Source organism: Schistosoma mansoni, chromosome W, assembly GCF_000237925.1.
Source record: "Schistosoma mansoni strain Puerto Rico chromosome W, complete genome".
Taxonomy (NCBI): domain Eukaryota; kingdom Metazoa; phylum Platyhelminthes; class Trematoda; order Strigeidida; family Schistosomatidae; genus Schistosoma; species Schistosoma mansoni.
Genome location: NC_031502.1, coordinates 5728553 through 5755734, shown reverse-complemented (window position 1 = coordinate 5755734; position 27182 = coordinate 5728553). Strand labels below are relative to the sequence as shown.

The 27182-nt window shown below is 36.2% G+C and overlaps 2 protein-coding genes across 2 annotated transcripts; one reads left to right on the top strand and one right to left on the bottom strand.

The window, feature by feature from the left end:
- Window positions 1–2868: 2868 nt before the first annotated feature.
- Window positions 2869–5543, bottom strand: Smp_186780 (hypothetical protein; the record flags this gene model as incomplete). Its single annotated transcript, XM_018800013.1, has 2 exons — window positions 2869–3032; window positions 5336–5543. 2 exons carry the CDS (start codon window positions 5541–5543, stop codon window positions 2869–2871), a joined length of 372 nt encoding a protein of 123 aa, XP_018653869.1.
- Window positions 5544–21740: 16197 nt separating this feature from the next.
- On the top strand, window positions 21741–24206 carry Smp_022460 (hypothetical protein; the record flags this gene model as incomplete). Its single annotated transcript, XM_018800012.1, has 3 exons — window positions 21741–21871; window positions 23992–24112; window positions 24147–24206. 3 exons carry the CDS (start codon window positions 21741–21743, stop codon window positions 24204–24206), a joined length of 312 nt encoding a protein of 103 aa, XP_018653868.1.
- Between the last annotated feature and the right edge of the window lie 2976 nt (window positions 24207–27182).

Sequence of the window (27182 nt, the reverse complement as noted above, 5' to 3'; positions counted from 1 at the left end):
GTTGATGTCCACTCTGGGAGTCAAACCGAGTACCGTTAGCTGCAACGCCATCGCATTATCCACTAAGCTATTGAGTCCTGATAGTCACCTTTTATGTTCCAACTATCCATCTTTGCTTACAAAGCTTGTGACTCAAGGCAATATCGAGGCAGTCCGCACAGGATGCACATATGCCAAAAAGAGATTGATCAATTGCAGTCCTAAATAGCAATGGGACGATACAAGTCAACAACACCAAGTGAATAAGACGTCTTAAAATGTTTAGATTTATTGAATCCATCGCTATTTTTAACATGACAATATGCTTCGCACTTTGATTAAAAAATTTCCTGGTACAATTAACATGAGTATTCTACTTAACAACTCTGCAGTTCTAAATATTAATTTATTTGTGTTCAAATTTTTCCTTGAATAAGATATTTTGTTTCTTGTATTATGAATTAGGCAGATAATTCTAATCACTGATCTTGGTGTACACCAATAAGCCGTTTTTGTCTCTTATTATTCCTGCGCTCCTATAAATAATTTATCTTTCAGATAATAGATACTTTTTGCTAAGTCTGTAAATGATTATTCGGTGTATGTCCCAGTAATTTTTCTCCTACATGGTTATAAAATGCTTGAATCCTCATCTAGTCTGGTTGTCAAACTGATGCCTTTAGCTTTTTAACTTAACTAGTTGACTTTATGCGTTAATAATGGCTTCGTAATACAAAATATACCGTGTTATCCCTCATGAAGAATTATTTTTAATTGCAATCTCTATTCGTTTCATCATGTTACCATAAAATAAAGAGATTCTCTCAGTTACCCAGTGCAGGTAGATCAACGAGTTTCTCATTTAGAAATTACCAAGTGAAAATTTGTAAAGTGTTTTTTCCCAAGCATCTGGAGTAAATTTATCTTGATGGCATTCAGTGGAGTAAAACAAGCACGTAGCGCATATATCCTCCGTGCTTTTCGGTTGGGAAACATTTGTCGATATCTAAAATTGACCATCTCACTTCTACTTTTGTTAACCAACGCAGTTTTTTATCATTCAAAAGCTGATGATCATCACAAGTAAACCTTCTTGCTATGGTGCTCAGGATCACTCAGGTCATTTGTTTACGACGCATAGTGAATCAAATTTATTTCTGTGTTGTAGAAAGTCTGACCTCCTAATTCAGGTCATAAATTTGAATTGGTCTCTATTCTTTGAGTATTAATGTGATTTAGTATATTTTGTTCAACACTCTATTCAATCAGTTACAGCATCAGTTATACACAGTTTTCAAAAGAATTTAATAATGTTTAACCAAATTAGAGAGATAAAAATACCAAGACATACGATCTTATTGTTAAACTATTCATTTAAAATCTCCAATAATTAGTTTATACATCCGGAAATACTGTTCAATGGTCTGTATTGAATGATCGTTAAAATTTAAGATAGATCCAAGAAGAATAGTTAATGTTCTACCTCATCAAAGTAATTCATAATGTGACAAATAGCTACTTGAACGTAGTGAAATATATGAACATTTCAGAGATTAAACATAATAGCTTTTTAAGATAGTGTTCCAAATAAGGTATGAGTATTATAAAACTAGTGATAATAGACTGCTAATTTTCTATATGGTGCTCAGAAGTGTTACTTATTATGAGGATTTAAAAAAGATAATTTATGATGGACACTTTAGTTTCTAATTAATTTGTACCATGAATTTCATAATTCTTATGTGAATAAACTCATTGTCCATTTTTCACTTTCCTTATTGTAAGTATTAGCTATATTAGCTGTGTAACTAAATATTATTGTAAATAATATATGGAGGAAGAAATAACACTAATGCTGGTATCGTCTGATGTTTGCTCCATGATGTTTGTTGTATCATCCTGGTTGCTATCATTTGAGAAAATGGACACATTAATACATCTTTGTATCTAATAAGAGAGCAGATATAACAGATTGATTGTTGATGCATTCGATATTTTAACGAAGTATTTGCCTGTCACTAAGTCAGTACTTGCTGATATGATTATCGGTTTCATCTCAGAGTTTTTAAGGAAACGACTTCGTTTAATGAACTTCTTGAAGCATGTCATTTGTCAAAAAATTGGTATTCGTCTTTCATTACACTGTATTTTTTACCTGATTACTTTTGTCAGGTCATAAAAGTGGTTCGGGTCAACTTCAAGATGAAATAACACTTGTTAATACCAATTGGCTGGCTATATTTTCTTGATATATGTAAGATGTAACACAGTAAGGTAAGTCAATTATCGATGCCTCATACTGGGGTCCATTACTTAAACATGATAAAGTGATTTCAGATTTGACATAACCTAGAACAGAAACATTGAATCTCGCTCATCTCATAAATTAATCAACGAAAAGTGATTTTTAACTTTAATTGTGATACTGATCGATGACAGTCAACCATAAAGTTCAAATTTTGACTAACATTGACAAAAATAGTAATAAGGTAAACAGGGGTTTTAACAAAGGCATACATTTTGAGGTCAGAATAGTCAGTTCTTATACTTTACATCATGAACACATCCTAGTTAAACCACCATTGAATACTAGCTAGGACTAGACAGCTTTTTCGTTCTAGTATACAAATCCTCATCATACGCATGAGCATACCTGAGAGCGAATCCAGCTAGCTGGTCCTAATCAACTTTCAATAGTTATCTTACTAGGTTCAGTTGATGATGTAAGCTTTGAAAGTCAACGATCTTCACAAGTGCTCTATAGTGATTAACAATTATTTTTGTTGATTAAATCATTTATATTTTTGAATATATGATAGTTTAGTGTAAAAAATAAAATCTGTTTCTGTTTTCTTCTGTAAAATTAATCGTCAACTTTAATGATTGTAATTAATCGAATTGTCGTTCAAGACAAGGAACAATTGCGATTAAAAATGTTAGGAAAGTAATTGCGCTCCCAGCTAATAAACATGTTGATGGATGAGGTATTTTTTTGGTTCCATAAAATTGTGAATTAACATTAGCCAATGTTGCTGCAGTCATTGCTAAAATAACTGAAATGAATAAGAACAAAGAATAAATAAACAAACTAGTACTGACAGATATGTATTTTTAGTGAAAAGTTTTAAGGAGACTATAGAATTTGTATAGATTTTATATCACACGGCTAAATGGTCTAGAGGTGAGTGTTCGTGAGAGAAACTAAAGGTCTTAGACTTGATTCCTTGATGTAGATCGTGGAGAAACACTTCTGAAGAGCCCCATGATCAGATGAAATGTCCACCCAGTGCCTCCAGATTTTCAATAGTGATCTAACTAAGATCAGTTCATAGTCTGAGATCCATAAATTTTACATTCAATCAAAGATATTTTTTGTTCTGCGATTTCTACATGAATCTGATACATTTACATCAGATAGAATAAAAACTTGTCTTTATAGACACCGAGTTAGGCTTCAGATTAAATCCAGATTGTGTTCAAATGTTTGATTTTCTCAATTACAGTTAGCTTTCTTTAAGATACTGTGTTATACTACCATGAACAAGTGAAAAGAAAAATGACTAAAAGATCTGAGTAACAAAGATATAAATTCAATAACTTCCAATCTTTAAGTGATCGCTTTATTGCCAATTACGATATATTGATTTTCAATTGTTTATGTATCAACAAACAATCAAAGAGCTGTTATATTAAAATCAGGAAAATTAAAGGTCATTTAACATAAGAAATAGACTGGAATAGAATCTTTCTAATATTTCATTTTATACTAATCAGGACGAGAACCGGTGCTTTCAACGTGGTATGGTCGCCGGCAAATTTTATGCTGATAATATTACCGAATAATTCAGGTTATGTTTGGAACTTTTATTGCTAAATATTATTGATTAGAGAATAGATAACTATCAAGAGTCAATCGTTTGACACCTAACCCTAGTACCAACCCAAATTATTTGTCGCTTTTTATCGCAAGATGGAAGCTTACACCATTCAAATTATTATTACAATCGTAATTATGGTCACACAATTCACAGTACCAGTATATTCATTGGAATTAATTGTACTGTTATCCCTACAGGAGGTCAGTCGCAGCCCAAATAGCTCAGTGGTAACGTCTCTAACTGTGAAGCTGTGTGATACGGGATTGAATCCGTCAGGGAGCACCATTTCCCTCAAGATTACAGGTACACCTTGCTGACGAGTGCCAAGTAGCACGAAACCAGGGTCCAGGGTTTCCTGTTGACCACCTCCAACCACCATCTTAGATAGCTGAACAAATTCAAATTACTGTGATCAAGAATCATAATAATAACTTATATAAAGATACTGTAGTATAGATGATTTCTCGAACAGAATCAAGTATGACAACGAAATATTTGAGTTAATGATGATGTTCAATTACGGTACAGTTTCATATTTGAATATCTAGTAGCTTTTTACACTTAAGCTAAACTGGAGAGAACAATACCGACGCGATAAATCCCAGATTATAGGCTTCAAATATTACTACGCGTGTGTGGGGCTGGAATAATATAGTCACCAATTGGTAAGGTCAAAATTCTTTGATACAGTAAAATATCACAGAAATCGATAATTATTTCACGCTGAAATATCTAGCTAAGAAGTTAATTCTAGTCAAAATAATTGAATAGCAGTGTATTTTACTACAGAACATAACAATCACTATTCATCTGTCAAAACTATACTAAAGATTTAACTTGGATAGTGTGCATTATCTTTCTTCGAAAATCTTCACTATATAAAAGTTATTTGAGGACAGTTTGAATAACTTTGAGATGGTGGAGAAGATTTGTAGCTCAAGTGGATGATTTTGATGGAGTTTTGTTCTCTGAGCTGGATAGTTTGGTCGTGGAGCTTTCATCGTCCTTCTGAACGACATCATCAGCAAAAACTTCGGGTAGAAGTGAAGTGTTCGAATTTCTCCACATGTAGTCACAAATTGTCCTGAACACCTCGATGTTGTTTGGTTCTTGTTGACCATAAATCTGTCATTGTTTACTTCTTTGTTTTGGTTGTATCTCCCATTGGTTTGATTTTGGTTCCTATGTTTCTGCATAATTTTCCTGATTGGTTGGTAAATTGGATTGATTTCAAAGTGCCGATTGACCTGAGTGGCAAGCTTCTAAAAATTCTCTAATGTTTTCGGAATTGCCTTTATCCTAAATCTCCACATTTTTGCTGTCGAATGTGTGTCCTCAGTTGTTCATGTGATGTCGTTCAGAAGGACGATGAAAGCTACACGAGCAATCCATCCGGCTCAGAGAACGCAACTCCATCAACAAACAATTTGAATTATTTCAGATACATAGAAAACATGATTATCTACTGATACACTTACAACTTATAATTATGAGATAAAATAAACATTTTGTACATAATTTTTGATATTTATTAATTATGAAAAATTGTATCACATCAATGATCATTGCAAGTAGTATTGTTCCAATTGCGAATATGTTGAATATTTGTTGGGCTAAATCTTTAGCTGGTTGATTTTTTGCTAAGTGTTTGCGAAAATAGAAAAAAAGAACAAATAAGGTGGTCATGTTAAAAGAAGATAGAAGATTTTAACCATATAATTGAAGGTTTTGCTTTTATTTTTCATTATCTATGAAAATGATGAAAATAGTTGAACATGTTTAAATATTCTAGTTGTTTACTTTAAGGATTGACTTTTGATCTCTTTATGAACGTCACCAACGAGAAGCTTTAAATCGTTAAGAACAGTTATCCTCTTCATATAAGCCAATGGTTATTTAAACTTAGTAGTTCAGTGGATCTTAGAAGTCTGAAGTGAAGGTTACTAAATTTCAGCCACTGTGTGAATATCAATACTGGAATCCAAGTATATCCAACTGGTGAGTACCAAGTAGGACGAAATGTTCAAGTTGTTTAGATAACTGTAAGTTGTTATAATGTGCATATATTTCAAGCAAAATATGCCTAATTTATCATTTACCGACTATCTATTGACAAATGGTTTGTCTTGATTGGTAATTTTAATATTCAGATTTCTGTATTCTTCTCGTCTTCCTGACTATTAGTTTTCAAGAATCAATTATACTATTCATCAATGTGCACATGCTACAACTTAATTAATTCAGCTGAAATAAAGTTAAATGGCTGAGATTATTTTCGACTATTCCATATGCAACATCGCATGAGCTAGGTTAGGGATGGCTAGAGATAGTCGGGCAGGAAATCCTGGACATAGGTTACGTACTAGTTGTCAGTTTTAATGAAAGCCTACTTGAAACATTCAAGGAAATGAGAATTACTGTGGGATTCTAACCTACATTATCCGGTTTCACTGTCTGTGACGTTACCACTGAGCTATTTAGGTTACGACTGAGATATTTACAATTGACTGGTCGCTAAGGAGTGACCAATGTCATATTAGAGGTGTAAATATTAAATGGCTTATAGATACACGCAAAAGTAGTTTCACGTATCAAGTAGTTGTACAACCAATGAGTAATGTGATCATTCATTGAAATCACATGATAAAAGATATCACACATAATTTACAATGCTAATTACATAAATATTAGATAGTTTAAACGTTCTGTTGATTTTTGTAGTCATGTAGACCAGAATGGTTTTGTTACTAATTAATGCAAAAAAATACAACCTGATACACTGAAATGATTAAACTAAAACCATACTCACAAAACGAAGATATTGTATTCTTTTTTATGAGAAGCTGTTTTTGTTGAAAGTTGTTAAATTTAAAGTTTCATTTCATAAATTAAACCTAACAAGATAAACAGAGAAGATCAGAAAACTCAAAAACGTTATTTCATCTTAGTGTTGAAATCGGGAGTAGGGAGCATTCAGTACGTCAGCAGGGATCAAACCTAATGTCATATTAATTGTCTACAAATTGACATTGACATTTGTTAACTTTTGATAGTGTATATATAACAGCTTAGGTGTGACGAAAAAATTGAAAATTATGTAAGACATTCTTGTATAAATGTACTGCATTATCAGATAGAAATCTGACACCTTTTAGGCTATCTTTCTTTTCAGTGGAAAAAGTATTTGAATCAGAATACCTTATGTTGGAGATTGTATTGAATGATAAGAAATTCAATTAGTTTCTATCTTACAGTAGTCATCAATCAATGCTGCGGCATTAAAATGGTTCCCCCTACACCTATTGCCGATCTCTGTCCAGATAACAGTCATCTAAGTGATAGTGATCTCATAATGGCAAGTTAAGTAGACCTTGCTTATTTCTACTTGTCAATCAAACAATATTTGCATTTAACTTGCCCATATCATCTAATAATTAATAGAAATGACTACCTTAACATATAATGATTGTGATCTGCAAACTGCTAAGGTGTCTTTATGCACAACTATTACTCTGTTGATTGATCGCTTGTAATTATACAGACAGTGACAGCAATTATCTTTTATTTACACAGTATCTCATTGATAACTTTTAAACACACACACACACACAAGAATAAGAGTTTGGTCAAAATTACATGAATTCATTTCAGCTTTTTGAGATTCTTACTAAATGCCCACGATATATCACATAACAGTTTCAGCAAATTAGAATGGCTTGAAAACACATCAACATAGCGTAGTAAGTATGTAAATAGAAATAAAAGTTTATGTAAAATATCTCAAATAAATATGTTATGTACAATAATCCGTTTGAAATGTTTATCAGGATAGTGGTAAACTACTACTATACGGCTAGAATAATGAAGTTATATAATTTATTAATTAAATACAGACTAGTACTTCTAAAAGTATTTCGAATGATGTCTCATCTGTCTGATACGGTACGAAAATGAAGGTTATCAGAACCGTGTGATATAGTTGCGCAGTACATTTTGAATAATCTATTCACAAATATATACTTGTTAAGGAACTATACATGCAAAAATGAAAGATCAACTGAATAAATTAGTAGGTGATTGGAAACAAAAATAAATTACGTGAAAACGAATTATCAGGGTAGGTTAAAGGTAAGAGTAAACTCTTTGTGAGCACATAAACGAGAATCCAGGTTTCGTATTGGCAAGATTTCGATAAACCTTAGTATATACCTTTGAATACTTTTATGCAACATTACAAAGGCTGATTTCATATTAACCCTATAACTGTTTCAACCAAATGTATCACAAAGGAAGAAGATATCTGTCTTTGCAGTGATCTTACTTGACCATTAGAGTTCATTTGTTTTCGTAGCCATTTAGACATGTGTTCAGCCACCCTTCTTACAGACCATGTCTACTCCTCCCTATATATGTATTTCCTTACACATATTTAAACTGATAGACGCAGTCGGTGGAATGTGGCACAATTATCCACACTCAGTCTGAGTTTTTGATGTAACCCAAGCCTTGAATTTTCAACGGTGATGAGTTGGGCTGCATAAAATGTCATAAGGTTAGCCAATTTGGGTCTTCGTTTCAACATACGACTATATGAGTCACCTATAAATGGTAGAGTAACATAGACCCGATTTATGGGTGTCAAAGGAGTACTAGGTCTCGTCATATTTTCATCATCCTATCAGTTTATAAACTTTAGTGAATGACGATTTTTCATTAATGTTTCGGTCAAAGGCTTTACATCTCCCTCAATACTACCGTTAGTGAGAATTCTATTGGTTAAGCCCTTTATTAACCCACGTCTGTGCTAAGTAGGACAGTGGCTTTGAAAGCTAAGATACTTTCCTGTTCATATTGGCTTTCTGTATATAGAATGTTTGGTGGAACCATCATCATCTTCTTCTGAATAAGAAGAGGAACCGGTTGTTTATGATCCAAATTTATCAAAGGGACTAGCTATTTTAAATAGTATAGTAAACAGGGTTTGAACTAGTTAATCAGTCATTTCGTTTCGATTGCTTTCCGTTATTACCTTCTTATAACATTGAGTTGGGTTGGAATTTTAGTATACTGATACTCTATTACATTCGATTAAATGGTGACATATCATGAGATTGTCATTTTACTTACTGGCATTCGACTAATTAGAAGGTGATACTTTAAAGACAAAGAGGTGAACCTAAGAAGTTTAACTTATTAAATAAGCTTTATCTAAATAGAAGTATCTTCCTAGTAAAACAAACACCAGATTTGAATTGTAAAATATCTTTGCTTTAACGTTAGTTGTGACTAAGCATTTAGACTGTTCTGCGCTTAAATTATTCAGCTATAAGGACCAGTGTTCAATAAAAATGTCAAACTAAGTTTGCGGAAACTAACTTAGTTTTACTTGCATTCGTAATAAAATAATACGCACGTTACTACATAATCTAACTTAATGTTATAAGGAACTGAAGAAGCCTCATTGTTTAGTTGAACAGGTTAAAATAGTTATACTAAGATAGACTGGAATAATGAATCATCAATGGTTTGTGACTTAAAATTTTATCCCTCATTATTCATTTGTTAACTGACAAGTAACTTACTGTTATACTGTTTTGGTTGGATATTTCGTGCCAAAATAATGATTCTAGTTTCCTGATGTGTACTCCCTTATGTCGTCACAAAAAAGGTAAGTTTTTAAAGTGATTTAGTAATAACTACTTATTACTATTCAATGGTATTATAGTCACTATGTTCTCTGAAAATTTGAATGGAATATTCGGTTTAGAAAACTCTATATGGCTTATTCATATATTCACATAAAAATACACACCTGCGTGGCCTACATACACAAACTTTTAACTGGCTTCAAAAGTTGTTTTAGTGATGTAGCTAAACATTATGCCAAGCATTGTATAGTATGTGTTACTTATCTGAATGGTTCATATGTAGGGCTGCAAACATGCCATCCATACTAGATGTATAAAATAGTCCGAGATTACTGAAATCGAACAAACATAACTTAATGTAATACATGCTGGCTCACAAATAAGTGGGTTAATACTATTTTATATGGCTCTCCTCTTTCATATATATATATATATATATATATATATATATATGCGGGTTGGAAGAAGTCGGGGAAAAACTCTACACCTAAGCCTCATGCTAGTTCACTCTTGCCAGTAAGATGTATCTGCAATTTTGCGCGAAACGATCCTCCTAGTGGGATTCAAACCCTGATCAAATTTTTCACCCTGTATTGAATTATGTAGACTAGTGACCAGAATGGAATGTGGTCAATAGAATTTGAACATCACTTAGGATTAGGAAAATATGACATTTGTCTTTACCCAAAGATCAATCAATTAATATATACACATAATATTTCTTATCCTGGCGAAGCCGCTTACTTAAGTTCATATCAAGTTAATAAAAAACCGGGTTATATGTAAGTAGGAAGACATAATTCTACTTTTAAAATTATAATTATAATTAATTAATTAAATGAATTACACTTACTAAATAAATTATCATCCATGATAAGAGATATCGCTAGAAAGTATAAAGACAAGAATAATGCTACTAATAAAATGTAATACGGTAATCTAACAAAATGTCCTCTGTGTTTATGATGTCTGTAATGATTACATTGTTGATTGCGAGTACCAGAAAGATTCTCTGATTGTAATGATGATGATCTACTCTGCATCTGCATTACATAGAATGTATAAAACTGAAAAATTAGTTCGTTTTTGAGGTATTCATTCATACCATAGTATTAAAAATTCAATTATTTAGTTATTCATCGATTTAACATTACAAGTTATCCAATCACAATTTATCAATGAAAAATGTATGTGTATAAGCATATGTATTGCCCTAGTTGTAACTGAGAAACGAAACATAAAGGTGACCAGTATAACTTAATCATTCTGATAAATTATATCACAGACACTATAACAATAATCAAACTTAAGATATAAAACAAAAAAAATGGTAATTATTAATAAAATGTGTTTAGCCTGTAAAACAAATTAGACATTGTCGCATCCCTTTTTTTTAAAAAAAAATTAACATTCATTTCTTTTAAAGGTTGTGAAAATCAACTTCAAATTGACTTTTTAAATCGTTAAGCTGGATATCCAATCTATTTTCTAAGATAAACAAAAGTTAAACTGTGATTTCATTACATACGTTACACACATTTCAAGTCATTTTCGCGTCTATATAAATTAAATATTCTATTGAAAAATAGAAGAACGAAAACATCATATTAGATGTTTGTACAAGAAAGTTAGTTAACGATCGAGAATTCATAGAAAGATGGTGAAAGGAAATTAAATTTAGGAAAAACAATCAACCACTTGACGCGTATAGGAAGGGTGATGAAGAAATTTAAAGTATGGGGGTGATAATAACGAGTAATTAAAATTAAGCAGATGGAAAACAACAAAAGAATGTATTAACAATCAAATTGCCGTTTTCGGAAACTAAGTGTTAGAACAATGAAAGAATGATGACTTGCACATATATTTTTGCCCACAAAATTCGGTTTTGAAAAGATAGATTTCTCATGTCTCTGAAGTGCATTAGTTATCAAGTTGCGCTCCTCCTAAACCAGATTATTCGACTAGATAAATGATTCTATGGAACTTATCAAGGGAAGCTATGTGACCAGAGTTCATAAGAAGTTCTAATATTGAACTGCTGACTATTTTACATTTGCCTTTCGAAAGCCATGCAGAATTATGTTCGAAGGTGCATTTGAAAAGCACTCGCTTTGCGTGGGCAATTTCACCTGCCCCCAATGAGCAAGTAAACTTATCAATACACTTTGAAAAGGTGGAGGTTTATTTTTAACACAGTTACGAATAGTGAGGAGACAATGAGAGGCTTAACAGCACAGAAATTTTAACACAAAGATTTTCAAAGATTTCTCCACTAGTATCAACCCTTGAACCCAATGCTCATGAAGAGATCTTTCTTGAGAACTGTAGGATGTCTTGCAAATTGCAATTTAGGTCTCACGTCTCCCTCACAAAACTTGGATAGATAGCCTTTTTTGATGAATATTTGTTAAAGCTTGGATTGCCTGTCGTCTAGCATGTCTTTTCAGTACACTCACCTAGCCCTTCATGATAAAGATTGAACTAAGTTTTGCTTTCTGCTTAGTTGGACTAGGCTATGAAAAATCGCATATTGTCCATTCGAAGTTGGTTCCCGATACACTGATCCTTGTAGTTTTTTGTCTAATCTTCGTATAAATAACATATGGGGGAGATGAAATTCCGAACTGAATTCTGATTTCAATATAAATTTAATTGATTGGTAAGAAGTATTGAACTTATCCTGTATGACATTGAGGTCGATGTTTTCATCACAAAATAATAAAGTGTAATCCATATCTTTCTCATTTGTAGCAACCGTCAGTCATTGGTTGACTGGCCATGAAACAATCTTCTAAGAAGGACCGAGTGGTTAACCTAAAGCTACGCCATAAGTTCGTCTGTAAAACTCAATAGTGAATCCAAACTTAACTTTCAAGGTAAGAGTATTTCCCTTACTGTTTTAGGACGCCAATAAGTGGTGTTTATATGAACCAATGATTCCTTTGTATTTAATGACTGCTTGATTTCGGATTCCAAATACAATACATTCGTTCGCTCTCATCTAGTACTTCTTGAGTAAGTTGCGTAGTTTCTGGGATTACTAATTCATACCATAGTTCAAATACTCCTAATTATCGCACAATACCAACGCTTTTTTCAACATAATCACATACGAAATAAATGGTTTCCGTTAGAGAAACATCTGTGAAAGTGAAGCTAGATCTAATTACAACATTTTCATCCCGATTACATTGAGATCAGCAATTGAATAAACAATGTAGTATGAGTCTAGGGTTCTCTGTTCTTGGGTGCTGGACGTGCCGTGCCTTTAAAGAATCACAACTGGACGTCAAACAATTAATGGAACACTAAAGGTCAACAAAGACCGCTTTTGGAAGTGGGTACGAACTGTGTCAGATCTCGGAGAGGCGATAAATTTTAGTGACCGACTTTTATCACAAGAACGCAATTGATATAATGGAAACAACTATTATTATTATAGCCGATCGCACCAGTGATTGTTTTACTGTACTTGTTTGTTTAAAGGTATCAAACGAACTTTTCCTTCTGTTGTCCATCTTGATTGCACGAACGCGCTTACGCTCCACCGTTTCCCCTGCAATCTTTGGCATGTCTCGGTATTCTTTCGACACTACGAGATCGCCAACAAATATATCTTATCTGGACCACTAACAGCCTTATGGCTTTTGGTCTACCGAGCGACCTAAGTCTATATCGGGCACGTAATCTTATTGTAGTGGTGATCATAGTCAATCGTGACTCGATGCCATCTACAAAATTACCGAAACTAAACTTCTTGCTCTCAAATAAGTAAAATTTTCATATCTGCATCTCCATGGGTAGCAGCGATCATTCTCCAGTTGAGTAACTGGCTACAAAAGCAAGCATTCCTTATTGAATTTATTGAGATGGCTTCAGATTGGATAGCATGAGTTTTTGGTGTGTTACAAGGAGCCATACTTGCTCAAACCTGATTTAGGACAAATACGTTAACTTTTGAAGTGTGCGGTAGATCTGGATGCCTCTCGTTATGCCAGCAGCGCCTCTTGGAGCCAACGAGTTTGTTACCAAAACCTATTGCAACAGTGAATGGAGCTCAAATGCACGTTCTCATGCATGATTTTACTGTCCCTCATTCGGATAAATCTGATGATGCCTACTTTATGTGGGAAGCAGTAGCCGGGAAAGTAGATAGCAGAATAGGCTTGTTCTGTGCTTTTCAAACTAAATACCAGCAGTCAGGAAAGAGATAGTAAGCGCAATCGTAAGGCTAGGTTTGTTTCTAGCAAGAAAAATAACAGAACACAAAGTCCGACCACTCAAATCGTCAAAGCCTACATGGAATCACAAAATGTGTGTAAAACAACTGTAATTGCAGCTCCAGTGAGAATCAAAGGATGGATACAAACTGAGGAGTAAGAAACGACTAAATATTACAAACAAAAATCCGGATTCTTCAATTGTTGTTGAGAAGTCGAACACTTATCGAAGTATCAGGTCAGTTATTGTTTTCAGTCATGAATAGTTATATCTCTGTGCCTGAAACTCGTTATCAGTATGGCGTTAGTAAATGAGTTTTTTAATCGACTAAAACCTCGACATATCTTTGGGGTCACCCTATGAAGGATTTATAGCCGAGATCGCCAGAGAAGAAACTAGAAAGGGAATCCAATCAGGCTGCTAAGGTTGATGTTGAAACATCCGAACAAAATCAATATCAATAAGAAGGGTACGCATTTTCATTCTTGAAGACTGGCCGAATCAAAAGCGGTAAGCCAAAAAGGCTGAAACTAAGGTAAGACACTCATGGAAAACACCTTTTAGACGGTAAGGTTTCAAAAGAGATTGATCTCAAAGCCACTTTAAATGAATTACAAAGGCGTTTAGTTTATCCCTGATTCTCCGGAGCTTAACAATCTATAGGAAATTGTATTCACACAGTCTCTAACAGCCCAAATATATTCGCCGTAACAAAAACTTGGCCAACCCGATCTGTAAGTAACGACAAAATTGGCTTCAAAAAATTAAACTCGGCAAAAGCTGACAGAAGCCAGAAGTGCAAAATGGAAGCAGCTTTATCTATCAGAAAAAGCATTCCTTTGACTATCAACCATGAAGTTCATATATATACAAACTAATTAGTTGTTGCTTGAAATCCAAGAGACAGAAGCTTCTGACTGAACTAGTTAACTGAAGTCCGAACTGTAAAGCAGACAGTGTCTTGTCAGAGAAACTGAATACATAGTCCTGTAGTGTGATCGAGACTTTATGATAATTATATATATATATATATATATATATATATATATATATATATAGATGATACAGGCTTCACTGTACTGAGTTACTTATTTAGGTTGATGTGTTATTAGGCACAGCGATCATAGATTCAGGCAGATAACACTTCCTACATATGAATGTTAGTAACACTCAAATAGTCGATATGGGAGTAAGCGAGCTTTATGGAGGTCGCGTTTCGACGTGCAACTGATGGTCAGGAAGGAATCCTTGTAAAATTGAAGGCTGCGAGGAAACTCAACCTTATATCAGTCTGGAATATCTGGGGTATTATTGACGGTGCAGAACGAACTCACATGTTCCACATGTGTTTTCGGCGGTATATCACGAGGGTGCGAAAAACAAGGATAAAAAATAAAGGACGAGAAGCAGAGCAAACACTGTTCACGTTTAATGAAGTTGAGTCATCTGTGATGGAATAATTCAGGCATGACTACTTAGACTTATTTCCTTTTATTATATCAATTTCTTATCAACGGCATTTTAATAGGCTCCAGAAAAAAAGCCTGAGTATAGCGTTTATACGACAATGAACTGACAATGAACTGTACAGATGGAGGTATTTAACAAAGAAACCGAAAGTTTAGGATTGCGTGTATGTTTGAAACCTAGTACGGAAAACACATTATTCGAATACATAAAGGTTTCTCTAATTGTTCAAGGCTATTTCACTTCATTTTTATTATTACAGCTACGTGAGGTCATGAGTGAACTCCGTCTTGGCGTAATCGTCCAAGTTTGCTTGGAATAAGATTTCTCGGTAGGAAATGAAACGGATTCAAGCTTAAACACATCGTTCAGAGAGATATTCGACATGACAAATTGGCGTCAATAACACTGATAGGTTACATCCCGCCAGACCACAATGACCCGTAATTTAATAAAATGTCCTGCCCTACACACATGGCTAGATTGAAGTTTTCTCCCCACCATCATGCCTGCTCGTCAATAACATCACCCTCTCTCCTTTGGTGACGTCAGGTTCTCTTAAGTTTGTGATGAATGTGAGTTTTGCTTCAATCTATTCTCCATGTTACACACCTTGTAAAATGTACTAACTCTACTAACCCCATGTTTCAGGCAAATCAGAATAAGCAAAGCTTTCGTATTGTGGGTTAGATTTCTGCTTGGTATATCACACTACCATGAATTTAACTGATGGTTTACATTATAAAATACTGATCACATGGTATGTGATTTGGAGATGGTAAGGACAGACAGCAGATCAAAGAATACGAAAGAATAGTTTAGGGTCGCAAAATTTCAGAGTAAGAGTAAGGAAACAAAGCATTATGAGAAGCTCACAATGGTTTAAGACGTTAAGAACGTCTCCTGATCAACCATAGTTGAGCAAAATCCATAGGGTTGGTGATTTATCTGTCTAATTGAAATGAAAATAAAAAAATAAAGGGACATGACGCTTCATTGGAAAAATAATGTGACTTTAAACAGTAGAGAGACTCAGAATCTGAATGTGAGGGTTGTAAGCAAAAGGGAATGACTAATGGTGAATAATAAGGGAAAAGAAACAATTTGTTTCATCATTTGGTTGTACACATAAAGATGACAATAGACATTCGTTATAGGACATCAGTTTAACAAATGAAAGAAGCATCTAGGTACGACCGGACTCTGAGTCGTCACTACTAGATATCATTTTGTAAAGATTGCGCCACAGATCTCGAGCACATGCCATTTCTGAATAAAAGTAACCATTAAGCTTCACAACGTTTGTGAACAGTAACATCTCAGCCCAAGCCAAACAAAATCCATAAAAAAGAAATATGCGAGAAGCTTTACACTCATAGTTCTCGGAAGATTAGACGGTTCAAAAATTGGCAAACAAAACCTGATGATGATTCTAAGTAACCTCATAAATGAAGAAAAATGCACAAAATGCAGACAACAATAGAAAAATACAAACTACTAGAACTCTAAGAACGAAGCTTAGAAAAATACATGAGAGGGGCACACCAAAATAGATTCTGCACATGACATTATATTTCGGTTGATGGTGTCAACCCTAAATTTTATTTCGTGAAACCCTGTCGAGCCGATTAGGCGTGCGAAAAATTTCAAAGTATGAACTACAAAAACGCCACTACTTTGGTTTACATTTATTTAATTTCATCTAGCCACTGTAATGCAACTACCTTGTGTTGTTCATTTGATTTTAAATCAGGACCGCCGATCAACAAATTCTCCATATGCCCCTATGCAATAGGCATAGGACGTGTAGGTTGTCCATAAACATTCAAAATGTTCGAGTCGCATTCCTCGGACCGAATAGCACACGTACAAACTTGAGCGGTACAAAAAGTGTAGAAATCGCTGACTTCGGGATATATTCTCCAGCTACTGGGACGTCATGATGTGCTCTGAACAAGTCAATTTGAGTAATTCTGTTCGTACCCTGAAAACCGTCTGTAAAATCATACAGATGATGAATCGGGTACCTATCTGGTACGGCTTCACGGTTGGGGGACCTGCAATCCCCACACCGTAGCCAGTCACCTTCATTTCTCTTCGAAATCACGTGTAGAGGTGATGCCCGTCAGTAGAACGGACAACGCCCAGTTGTAGCATGTATGCGAATTCACGACTAGCGATTGTCAGTCTTCCGAGACTTACAAGCACAACCACTTCTCCAGTTCCATCGTACGAGTTTCTTTCGGAAGACTGAGTGTTCACTTTGCTTAGGCTTGAAAATTACTCGAACATACTCTGGAACTCTTGAGTTCTTACTGGAGGAGTTTGCACGAAGTTAACAAACTTATGTGACTTTGTCTGATGTATAACGTGGAGTTCCGTTGCGTGTAAGATATCGTTTCTCAGTGTCAATTAAGAATCCATACCTTTCCAAAAGTCCATTCCCACTATCGCCAGATCTGAATTAACTAAGATTAACACTCAGAATAATGGTCTCTTGAATCCCAAATACGGCACCAGAGTTCGTCGCTAGAACGACTCAATTTGAATTTTATTGGCAGCTCGAAATGTACCTGTGAGATTTCATCGACCTAGTCAGATTTTGTTCTGAGGAACGCCAGTAAGCGTGGCAACTGTATCTACCAAAACCTTCAAGCTGGAAATTTTGTCCCTAACTGAAAACAACAGACTGAAAAGGCACTCCTCCTCAGTCTCTGCCACCTGTGAAGGGCTTAAACGTTTCCTACATTCTTGGTAGTCTGTTTAGGCCAGGTAAATGGTTGATTGAACCAGGTAGACTAGGCACCAAGCATCCAGTGATCCCAACATAACTGTCCAGACGGTCTGGACGTTTTCGTCCTGCTTGTGACCCGGAATTCGGTTACTTTGGTGACCTATTCCTGTTTCTATTATCCATTCGTAATTCTGGCGAAGATTTTGGGACATCTCGGAAACTAAAAGAGTGAACATATAGCGTGAATCTCAGCATGGGATTTCGTCAGATTTCGGCCTCGTGAAGAAACGCTCACTTTCAACAAGCAGCAACTTAAGGTCACCAATATCAAAATTTCCGAGTTGGTGTTTCATGGTCATAACAGTTTCCATCTCTAACGGTGACATGTTATGCTTATGTTCCTTGTTTTCATCCTGTATCGATTCAGACATTTTATGGTATATAACGAATATATCAATGAAATATAAACAGGGAAGAAATAAGGCCTACACCAAAGGTTTGCAAATGAATGACTAAAACCCACATTAAGAGCAAACTTTATCTATATTTGAAGTTAAAAGCCTCAAAGTGACATGGCTCTCGTTCGTCTTAAACTCGAGTGTTACGAACAAGTCATCGCCTGCGTTAAACAAGACACTGAACTGTTAGAAAGGGCTGAGAGAACCACAAGTAGGTTGATTCTCCGAATCCCAAGGCCGCCGTATGATGACAGTCTTCCCAAACCTGACTTCTTATTATATAGAAGGATGGGATGCGACGTGATGACAGACTTCAGACTACTTGATGATGACCTCGTATTGGGCATGACCTCATTTTACAAGGGTGCCTGAAGGAAATTCCCAATTTCAGCTCATGAAAGACTTGCTAGTGAACCCGTGAAAGAACTTAGTCAAGATGAGATAATATGCATGCAGATAATAGTACGCCAAAACATAAATGCTATGACCTCAATTGGCCTTATATAAATTGGAAAAGGCAGAAAATAGCACTCAAAACGAAATTGTAGATTAAGTGACGAAGTTATAACAACCGTGATGTAAGAAATGTTACTTGAAAGTCCATTCTTGGGTAACCACTACAACTTGAGTTCGCTCGATTAAAAATGTTGCTCCGTATGTTTGGCATCATCCACATGGAACGAAGTACATTTCCGCTGGGGTTATTGGACAATAGTCTAGACCAATAAACACACGTACTGCAGAACAGCTCAAAATTAGGTTATGACACAACTATAATCTCCAAATCACTTACTGTGTTCCCTAAAATATACTTTAAAAATAAAAGTATGATATTTGTCGGTTAACGATATAACAACTTCCGTTCAAGTTTGATACAAACAAGCAATACATATTGAATATAAATGTACTCGCACACGGGAAGTCCTAAGAAAAAAGTCAAGACATGACCTTTGTTTTGTGGCCGAGAAAATTGTCAAATACACACGTCACTATAAATTTCCCATCTAATCATCAACGATTGGAACTCTTTAGCTCGAGATTTGATTGAGGGTCTATCTGCCGACACGTCCACAAAATAGTTTAATCAACTGAAAGACCAACAATATCAACACCAACAGAAAACACTGAGACTCTTATCCTTCACATACTGAAACAGAACTCAAGATATATGAAACAACACATAACATTGAACTTCACTAAAACCGGTGCAGTCGGTTAGCCGTATTGCCCTTATTACACCATATAAAAGGCCTGAAAACGCACAGTAATACGGGACATAAGAGAAAAGGGATTATCAGGCTTACAAACACTTTTTGAAAATGTGTTGAACGTTTCACCACTTCACTATTCGAAAACGATGTGACCTCGTTAATCTCTCACCGGTAATCAGAAATATCAACTTTTCCTCAACCATATTGCAACGAATGAATACGTCCAGGAATAACAACTACACCTTCATCTGGACAGCAGACAACTATAATAACAAATGTAACAGCAATAGTCATATCAAGGTTAAACCAATGTGCAATAGATCTAGTTGTCTGAGTCAACTGCTCTCTTACACGTTGCTTCAACTTCAACATGCACACATACATTGACTTGCAAACACATGCTGTGGACAAATTACTGAATCCACATGTAGTTGCTTGCTATGATGGTCAGAGGTACTATGGCAATTTTATTTGTCTCTGAAGTTATATTCTCGTGTAGCACACATTTGCTTATCTCTATTATTTTTCTCCTTCGTAACATTTGTTTCGCGTACTTCCTTCTTAAAATGTCTCATTTTACGTTTCAGCCTCGTGAGTAGCATGTATAGTAATAGCAGTGCTACCAGATAATCAGGGACACCATTCAGAATGCCACGAGTCACGAAATCAGTTCGAGGATCCGAATTCAAACCTCATGATGAGTGCCTCCATTCGCCTAACATTTACCCCTTAGAGTACAGGCGTCTTAGAGGTGACTTTCTTATGACTTACGGTATCCTTAACACTACTGGTAATCCCCTTAAACATTTTCTTAAGCTTAGTCACAACACTAATCTAAGAGGTAACACCCAGAAACTGGAGACCCAACATGGCAGAGCAGACTGTAGACACAACTTCTAGTACGTAAGAGTTGTCAAATGCTGGAATTCGCTGCCGACTGAGCTAGTCCAAGGGACTTCCCAGGAGTTTTTTAAGAGAACAGAGCGTTTCGTTGTGAGATAAAAAGAATGCATATGGATCATCGAGTCTCAATATCAGGAGTTTATAAGGAACAAACTCAAAACGAGCATTTTACCAGAACATCATCACCACGCTCCATGAGGCAACCCTCGGAAGATTACACATGAAAGGGCGAACATCCACGTAAGCATGAATTGGGGACATATGTCTTTATATGATTCGGAACATGAATGTATGAGATTGCCTGTCAGAGACTCACTTAGAGTGTAGATTGAGTGGATTGACTAGATTTCTTACTTCAAGCTTGCGTTGTACAGACCCGAAAATAGGTTAGCGTCTGTCGTACTTCAAACTTTCTAGAATATCAGCGTCTTCGCATCGTTGTCTCCTGAGAAGAGCACTTGAGCGGTGTGCGCTTTCCTGAGACAGTCGGACACGACTAGCTGAAACAGTGGGAAACGTCAAAAGAAAATTGTTGTGATTTGCTGGAAAGTTTGTGGCCTTCAAGAGAATGCTTATCGCTACCACTATTTACATCCTGAGGGCAAGCAACTGATCCTGATTCACTGAGTTTGCACTCATATGTACGAGCATATCTGACGAAAAATTAATACTGCGTTGGGTCAGCTTCGTTCGTTTTACATACCGATATGACATACTGTGTGTATATTTTGCAAAGAGTTATTGACCACATGAGTTTTATTACCTTACGTACTTCTTTCAGGCAGGTATTGAAGCTATCTCAACTGGCAATTGCCAGTCGTCATGATAGCAAGATTGAAGACTCGTCCTATATAATGCATCACTACGATGGCATCACTTTCGTTACCTGAAGGATGGACGTTATCAGATATAGTGTGGCTGAACTCAAATCAAGTCTAAAACTGTCTTGCTTTGACCGCTTCTGCAAAACCTTACGAATTGTCGAGGTGACGCACCAATCGTTCTACGACGGTTTGACCTTCAAGTGCTCAGCAGCCTCCATTAACGAACCATTGCCTTTAACTTGTGCCCATCGTGCTGGTAGACTTACACTCACCAGAGTAGGGTAAAAATAGTCAGCAATGGATGCAGAAAGAAGTGGCCTTGAGTTTGACAAGACTGCCGAAAAGGTAGGTCTCAGTATTTCCTTCATGTGCAGCAGGTGGTTATGGAACCGTATAGTTACATATGTAGTACAAATGGGAAAGGGATTCGCAGTGCATTGGTGGCAGCCTTTAATTGCTGGAAATGTAATGGGTTCGAAAATTGTAACAAATGTACGTGTTTATATAAATAACTGTAAAGCGGTAATTACACATAGCGCGCTACGGTAAGATGCTTTTTTTGTTATTCATGGTTTTACCACTGGCTCATCTGCTGGTATATTCTTCTTAAAATAAGTAGTGACATGAAGGTGTTAGGTAGTGAGCACATACCATGCCGACTATTTCTGTTTTTAAACGGTCCTTTATTCCTATGTGTAGTTTTGTAGATATTTTGTGTAACTATGAGTATGTGCCAGAACTAATTCACTATATGTTTCAAATAGTTAATTTTTTGAGTTCGTCTCTATCGGAATCAAGCTGTTTGATAGATGTGCTGCCATAGAAATTCATCCGTTGACCTTGTGATAAATGAACTCGCTTCCTTAATCACTTGTCGTTTTCTAGATAAATGTTATAGTCCATTTGTGTTCAGGCGGTATTTTTCGATTAGGTTCTCAGCTTTCAGAATTTGAGGATCTTATGGTTATACATCAGTTATTGGGCATACTTGTCGGATCTGTGATTGCTCAACCAGTTCTGTCCATGACGTTAAGCAGGCTACCATATATGTATATATAACTTGTAGATGTTTTCAGCGCTCTCAAGGAATAAGTGCAACTTTTCGGTCTCTATAGCAAGCAATCAAAGGGATTTTGTTATTTGATAGCCTGTGTTTGTTAGGCATTCACATAAATCTTCAGCTATTACACATAATTGGCTGTCCCCATAGTAACACCGATTGCGATTTCGAAATATTCTCCAGGTCATTATGAATACTTTCTGTACATTAATTCCGACATGGATCAAGCTGAATGTCGCTTTATGGATGGTCGCATTCGGAGCAGTGGTTTATCGCACTATTTCTTTCGGAACAGAGTGCCAAGCTGGTAATTCTCAAATTTGAAAACTTTGTCTCCAACCTTTGCCAGTCTGAAAGTAGTGTATGGTGACGGAAAACTTGCACTCGCTGATAAAGTGGATTATGGCAGTGCTTGCTTTCTATTCCATCGACTTCGTTGAAGGATAATTTGTTACACATAATTTCTTAGATTTACACTCATTCGATTCTACCTTACATTGTCTTTTGCTGTAGGTGTCATTTCAAGGGATTTAAAAATAACCAGAAGCTCATTATTTAGGCTATAGGTTTTTGTTAGGCTTTTACTTTGCTTCCGAATGCTTCGAAATCCTTACAGATTTCTTTATTTTGTCTTCAAGATATCTAAAGACGAAAAAGAATAAGGTTTACTAGTGAAGCATCGCTTCTCCTGATGTATTTGATTCTGAATAAGCTCCTATCTAATGAGTCTTTGCGATGATGCCATATACTTTGCATTCTAAAATAACTTAAGTCAACATTTTTACTACCTTACACGCGGAGTTTTTGATGTGACAACTGGTTTCTACCAGAAATTTTATAGTAGTCCTATTATCAATCAAGGTCCTATAAACCCTTGATAAGATTATCTAAGTAAATCTATTTAGATTGTCACACGATTTCAGGTCATAATGTTCTTTTTCGTCTTTTAATTTTTGCAGGATCTTATTTGACGGGACAAAAACAACGTGTTCTACAAGTTTTCAGGATATAATTAGACAACTAAGAGATCATATAATAAAGAGTGCGATGTTCCTTGGGAAACTGAGACCATTTCTCAAATCACGCTTTATAATCCTACGAGAATTTAGCGACAGTTCTTCTGAAAGAGTTCCTTTTTATAGCATGAAACCAAGGTTGTTTTTATTTTGTGTGTTTATTTGTATATGTAATATTTTAATAAGAAATGAATGAGTACGAGATTTCAGAGTGCAGTTGTCTGTTTGTTCAGAACAGTAAAGTTTTATCCAGGAAGGTCGTACCACCAATTGTAAGTAACCAATATTGAAAAAATTCGATAGATTACTGAAGACTTAGTGAGCTTAACAGCCATCTCCTAGCAATAGCTCTCTGTGTTCTCCTACACTGGATTTTGAGGTCATCAGTAACTGATAACTCTGATCATATCCCTCAACCACCTGTGTGTGTCTACCTTCACAACCGTAACTATTTAAATACTTAAACTGAATGAGCCACTTTATTATTGTTTGACATCTTAGTGGATTTTCAGACTGATATTTAAAGTTGTAATTCATGCTTTATTTATGTATTGCAGACTTGCCCTTACCACGAATTTGCCTTTTTCAGGTTTATGTACAGGGATTACATTGAGCGAGATTTTAAAGAAGAAAGAAAAAGCCAATTACTAATGACTTTATTCTGGGCTTGGATTACTTATTTCTGCATTAATCATCCTGAAGAATTGATTGTAAGTATGGTATATCTTTAATCCTTTTTTTCAGGGCCATGAAAAACTTCCTGACCCTAAGACGTTTACTGACAATGAACTAGGAGTTTTATAAAAGTTTAGATCTGTAAAAAGCTTAAACATTAGTGAAATATAGTATGCACATGATATTATGAGAGCAAATTTTGTCAATTATTACTATTTTGACGCGTATGATTTGGAGTTCTACCAAAATCTTAAATAACACTTCTCACGATTCATTGGTGGTATTTCCTTTGTGGAAAATGTATAACGTCCTTTATCACACTTTGGGTGTTTAGCTGGTAGCTCGTGTGGACATATCATTCTTATAAGTATCAGAACTATCAGATCACTATTTAGCACCATAAAGTCATTGAACTGTAGCAGTGTATCTTTATGTCGACTGAATACTTATATCCAAACCCAAAAGTAGAAAAAATGAGACAGAAAGCGTACCAGTACTTATTGACTGTGAACCGTTTAGTGATTTTAGACTGTTTTATCCTCTACAGTTGTGGGACTTAAAATTAGACTAAACTTTCGTGGCCCGAAATCTGACTCAAGTTAGGTCGGAAAAATGATTGCTGTCAAAAATATACATATCGGCTATCCTTGTATACAACTATCGACTTATTTCGCGTTAGTGAATAACGGAATTAAATAAGTCAAATACGAGAATGAATTTCGAATACGTATATTTCGTACAATCGTTGATCCAGACAAACGAGCGGAGAAACGGAAAGAGAGCGAAGCGAAACAACGCGCGGTAGAGAAGGCAAGTGAGTCAACTACATTTGATCAGATAACAATAGGCTACAGACATGTGATGAGTGGGATAAGGTGTGTGCATACATACGCTCATTTAAAAATAGTCAGAATAGATAAGCAAGTAAGTGACAAGGTCAAAATGTGGTTTATTCAATTGAACACAATTATTGGTACAAAGGGGCACCAGATACATATGCGCCACAAAATAACGATGAGAATGGGAAGACATAAAGAACGTAAGGTATGTATAAGAAAAACGGGAACTATAACGAACGGAAATTAGTGAAAAAATTATAATGCGGAAACAGCTCAGTTAGCAAAACTACACCCACGAACAATCCTTTCCGTTAGCGAAGTTACTACCACTTTTTATGAGGAAAGCAAAAGAAGGTTACAGCAGGATCGCCACTGGCTTCTATTCTGAGCCATATCTGATAACGTCTCTCGCAAATGTGTTGTACCATCTCTAGGACCCCAAACAGGGAGTCGTGAAGGACCGACAAAAGCCAGTCCTGTGCAGCTTTCTTCCATGCCACAACACCATGTCATTCACTGACCACCTCTCCGCTTTTTCCAACTAGTCCCAGCGTCGGCAAATAATACACGATGAGGAATTTTCTAGGACGACATGTCCAAGTCACCGAAGTCGATGTTTCAAGATGGTTACATCAAATGAATTATCGTCTCTGCGCCCGAACACACGATGCTGAGCCTCTGCATTACTAATATGGTATTTCCACTGGATGTCAGCAATCCTTCGGAGACAACGATGATCAAACACAGAGAGTCGTCTAACATCCTCAACTCGGAGATGCCAGGTTTCACGAGCATATAGCAAAACTGCTCTCACCGAGGTGTTGTAGATCCGACCTTTTACAGCCAGACTAACATCATGAAGGCGCCAAAGGTGGCACAGATTGGCATAAGCCGCTCTGGCTTTCATTATACGTGAATCGATCTCATCACTCACGCCACCACCAGCACTTACGCGGCTACTTAGATACACGAACTTCTCAACTATTTCAATCTGCTCATCACCCAGGGTGAGTACAGGATTAGAATCCTGCCAGTGTTGTAGAAATACTTTACACTTCGAAGGTGCATAGCACAGACCGTACCTGCGGACACTGATTTCCAACTGATTAAGTGCAGATTGCATGGCTTGGGCATTATCGCACAGTGAGACAATATCATCCGCATACTCGAGGTCGATAAGTCTTTCTCCAGGCAACAGATCTACACCGCCGTTACTTACATCCATCACAGCTGTTTCTCGAATCTCATTGATGGCAAAGTTGAAAAGGAATGGTGAGATTAGGCAACCGTTTCTAACCCCACTGCTTGAATGGAACAATGGAGAAAGGTGGTTGTATGCCCTCACTCTACCCGATGTGTTTGTATATAGGGTTTTTAAGATGTTAATAAATTTCTCAGGCACACCCATCTTCAATAGACAATCCCAGAGAACAGTCCTGTCCAACGAATCGAAGGTAACCCTGATGTCAAGAACCACTACGAGAAACATGGTTGTCGGAGCGTACTAATGAGCTGGAAGCAGCAGCTGCATCTGGTAATTCTCGGGAGCTCTTTCAACTCTTTCGAGCCACTGGCAGCAAGAAGTCTAGTGTGAGCGAAACAGTCTGTGAGGAAGACATGATGCCAATCACTAACATCCACCGACATCTTGGACGATGGGTAGAGTCCTTCGAAGAGCAGTTCAACTGACCTGCTGCTCCGGCAACATCGATCAGACTGTCTTGCTCTCCATGACTGGTGATGATTGATCCACCAAATGAGGTGGAAGCCCGCAACGAACTCCAACTCTTGAAACGCTACAAATCACCGGGCCCAGATGACTTACTTCCGGCTCTTTTTAAAGATGGTGGTGACTTTCTGATTAAGGCACTGACAACGTTGTTGACAAAGGTCTGGGAGCTAGAGAGTGTTCCAACATCATGGAAGGAGTCGATAGTTGTCCCTATCTTTAAAAAGGGTCCACGTCGTTTCAGTAACAACTATCGGGGGAGATGGAGTTTCATGGTACCTAGTGACCAAGAATGGATTCAAACGCTATTTGTTACCTTAGGACCCTGGAGTCGATTTGGAATCAAGGTTTTCCAACTTTCCTAGGTGAATCGTCCGTATGTACCAATTCACGTCAATTGCCGAACATCTGCTTTTGGTCCTCTAAATTTCGTAAATAACACTCCCACCACGAAAAGGCGATGGGGGCTCGTCTAACATTGGATATATATGTGTGGCCATATGAGAGGATTTTGAGAGGGGGAGCGGATTTTCTTCA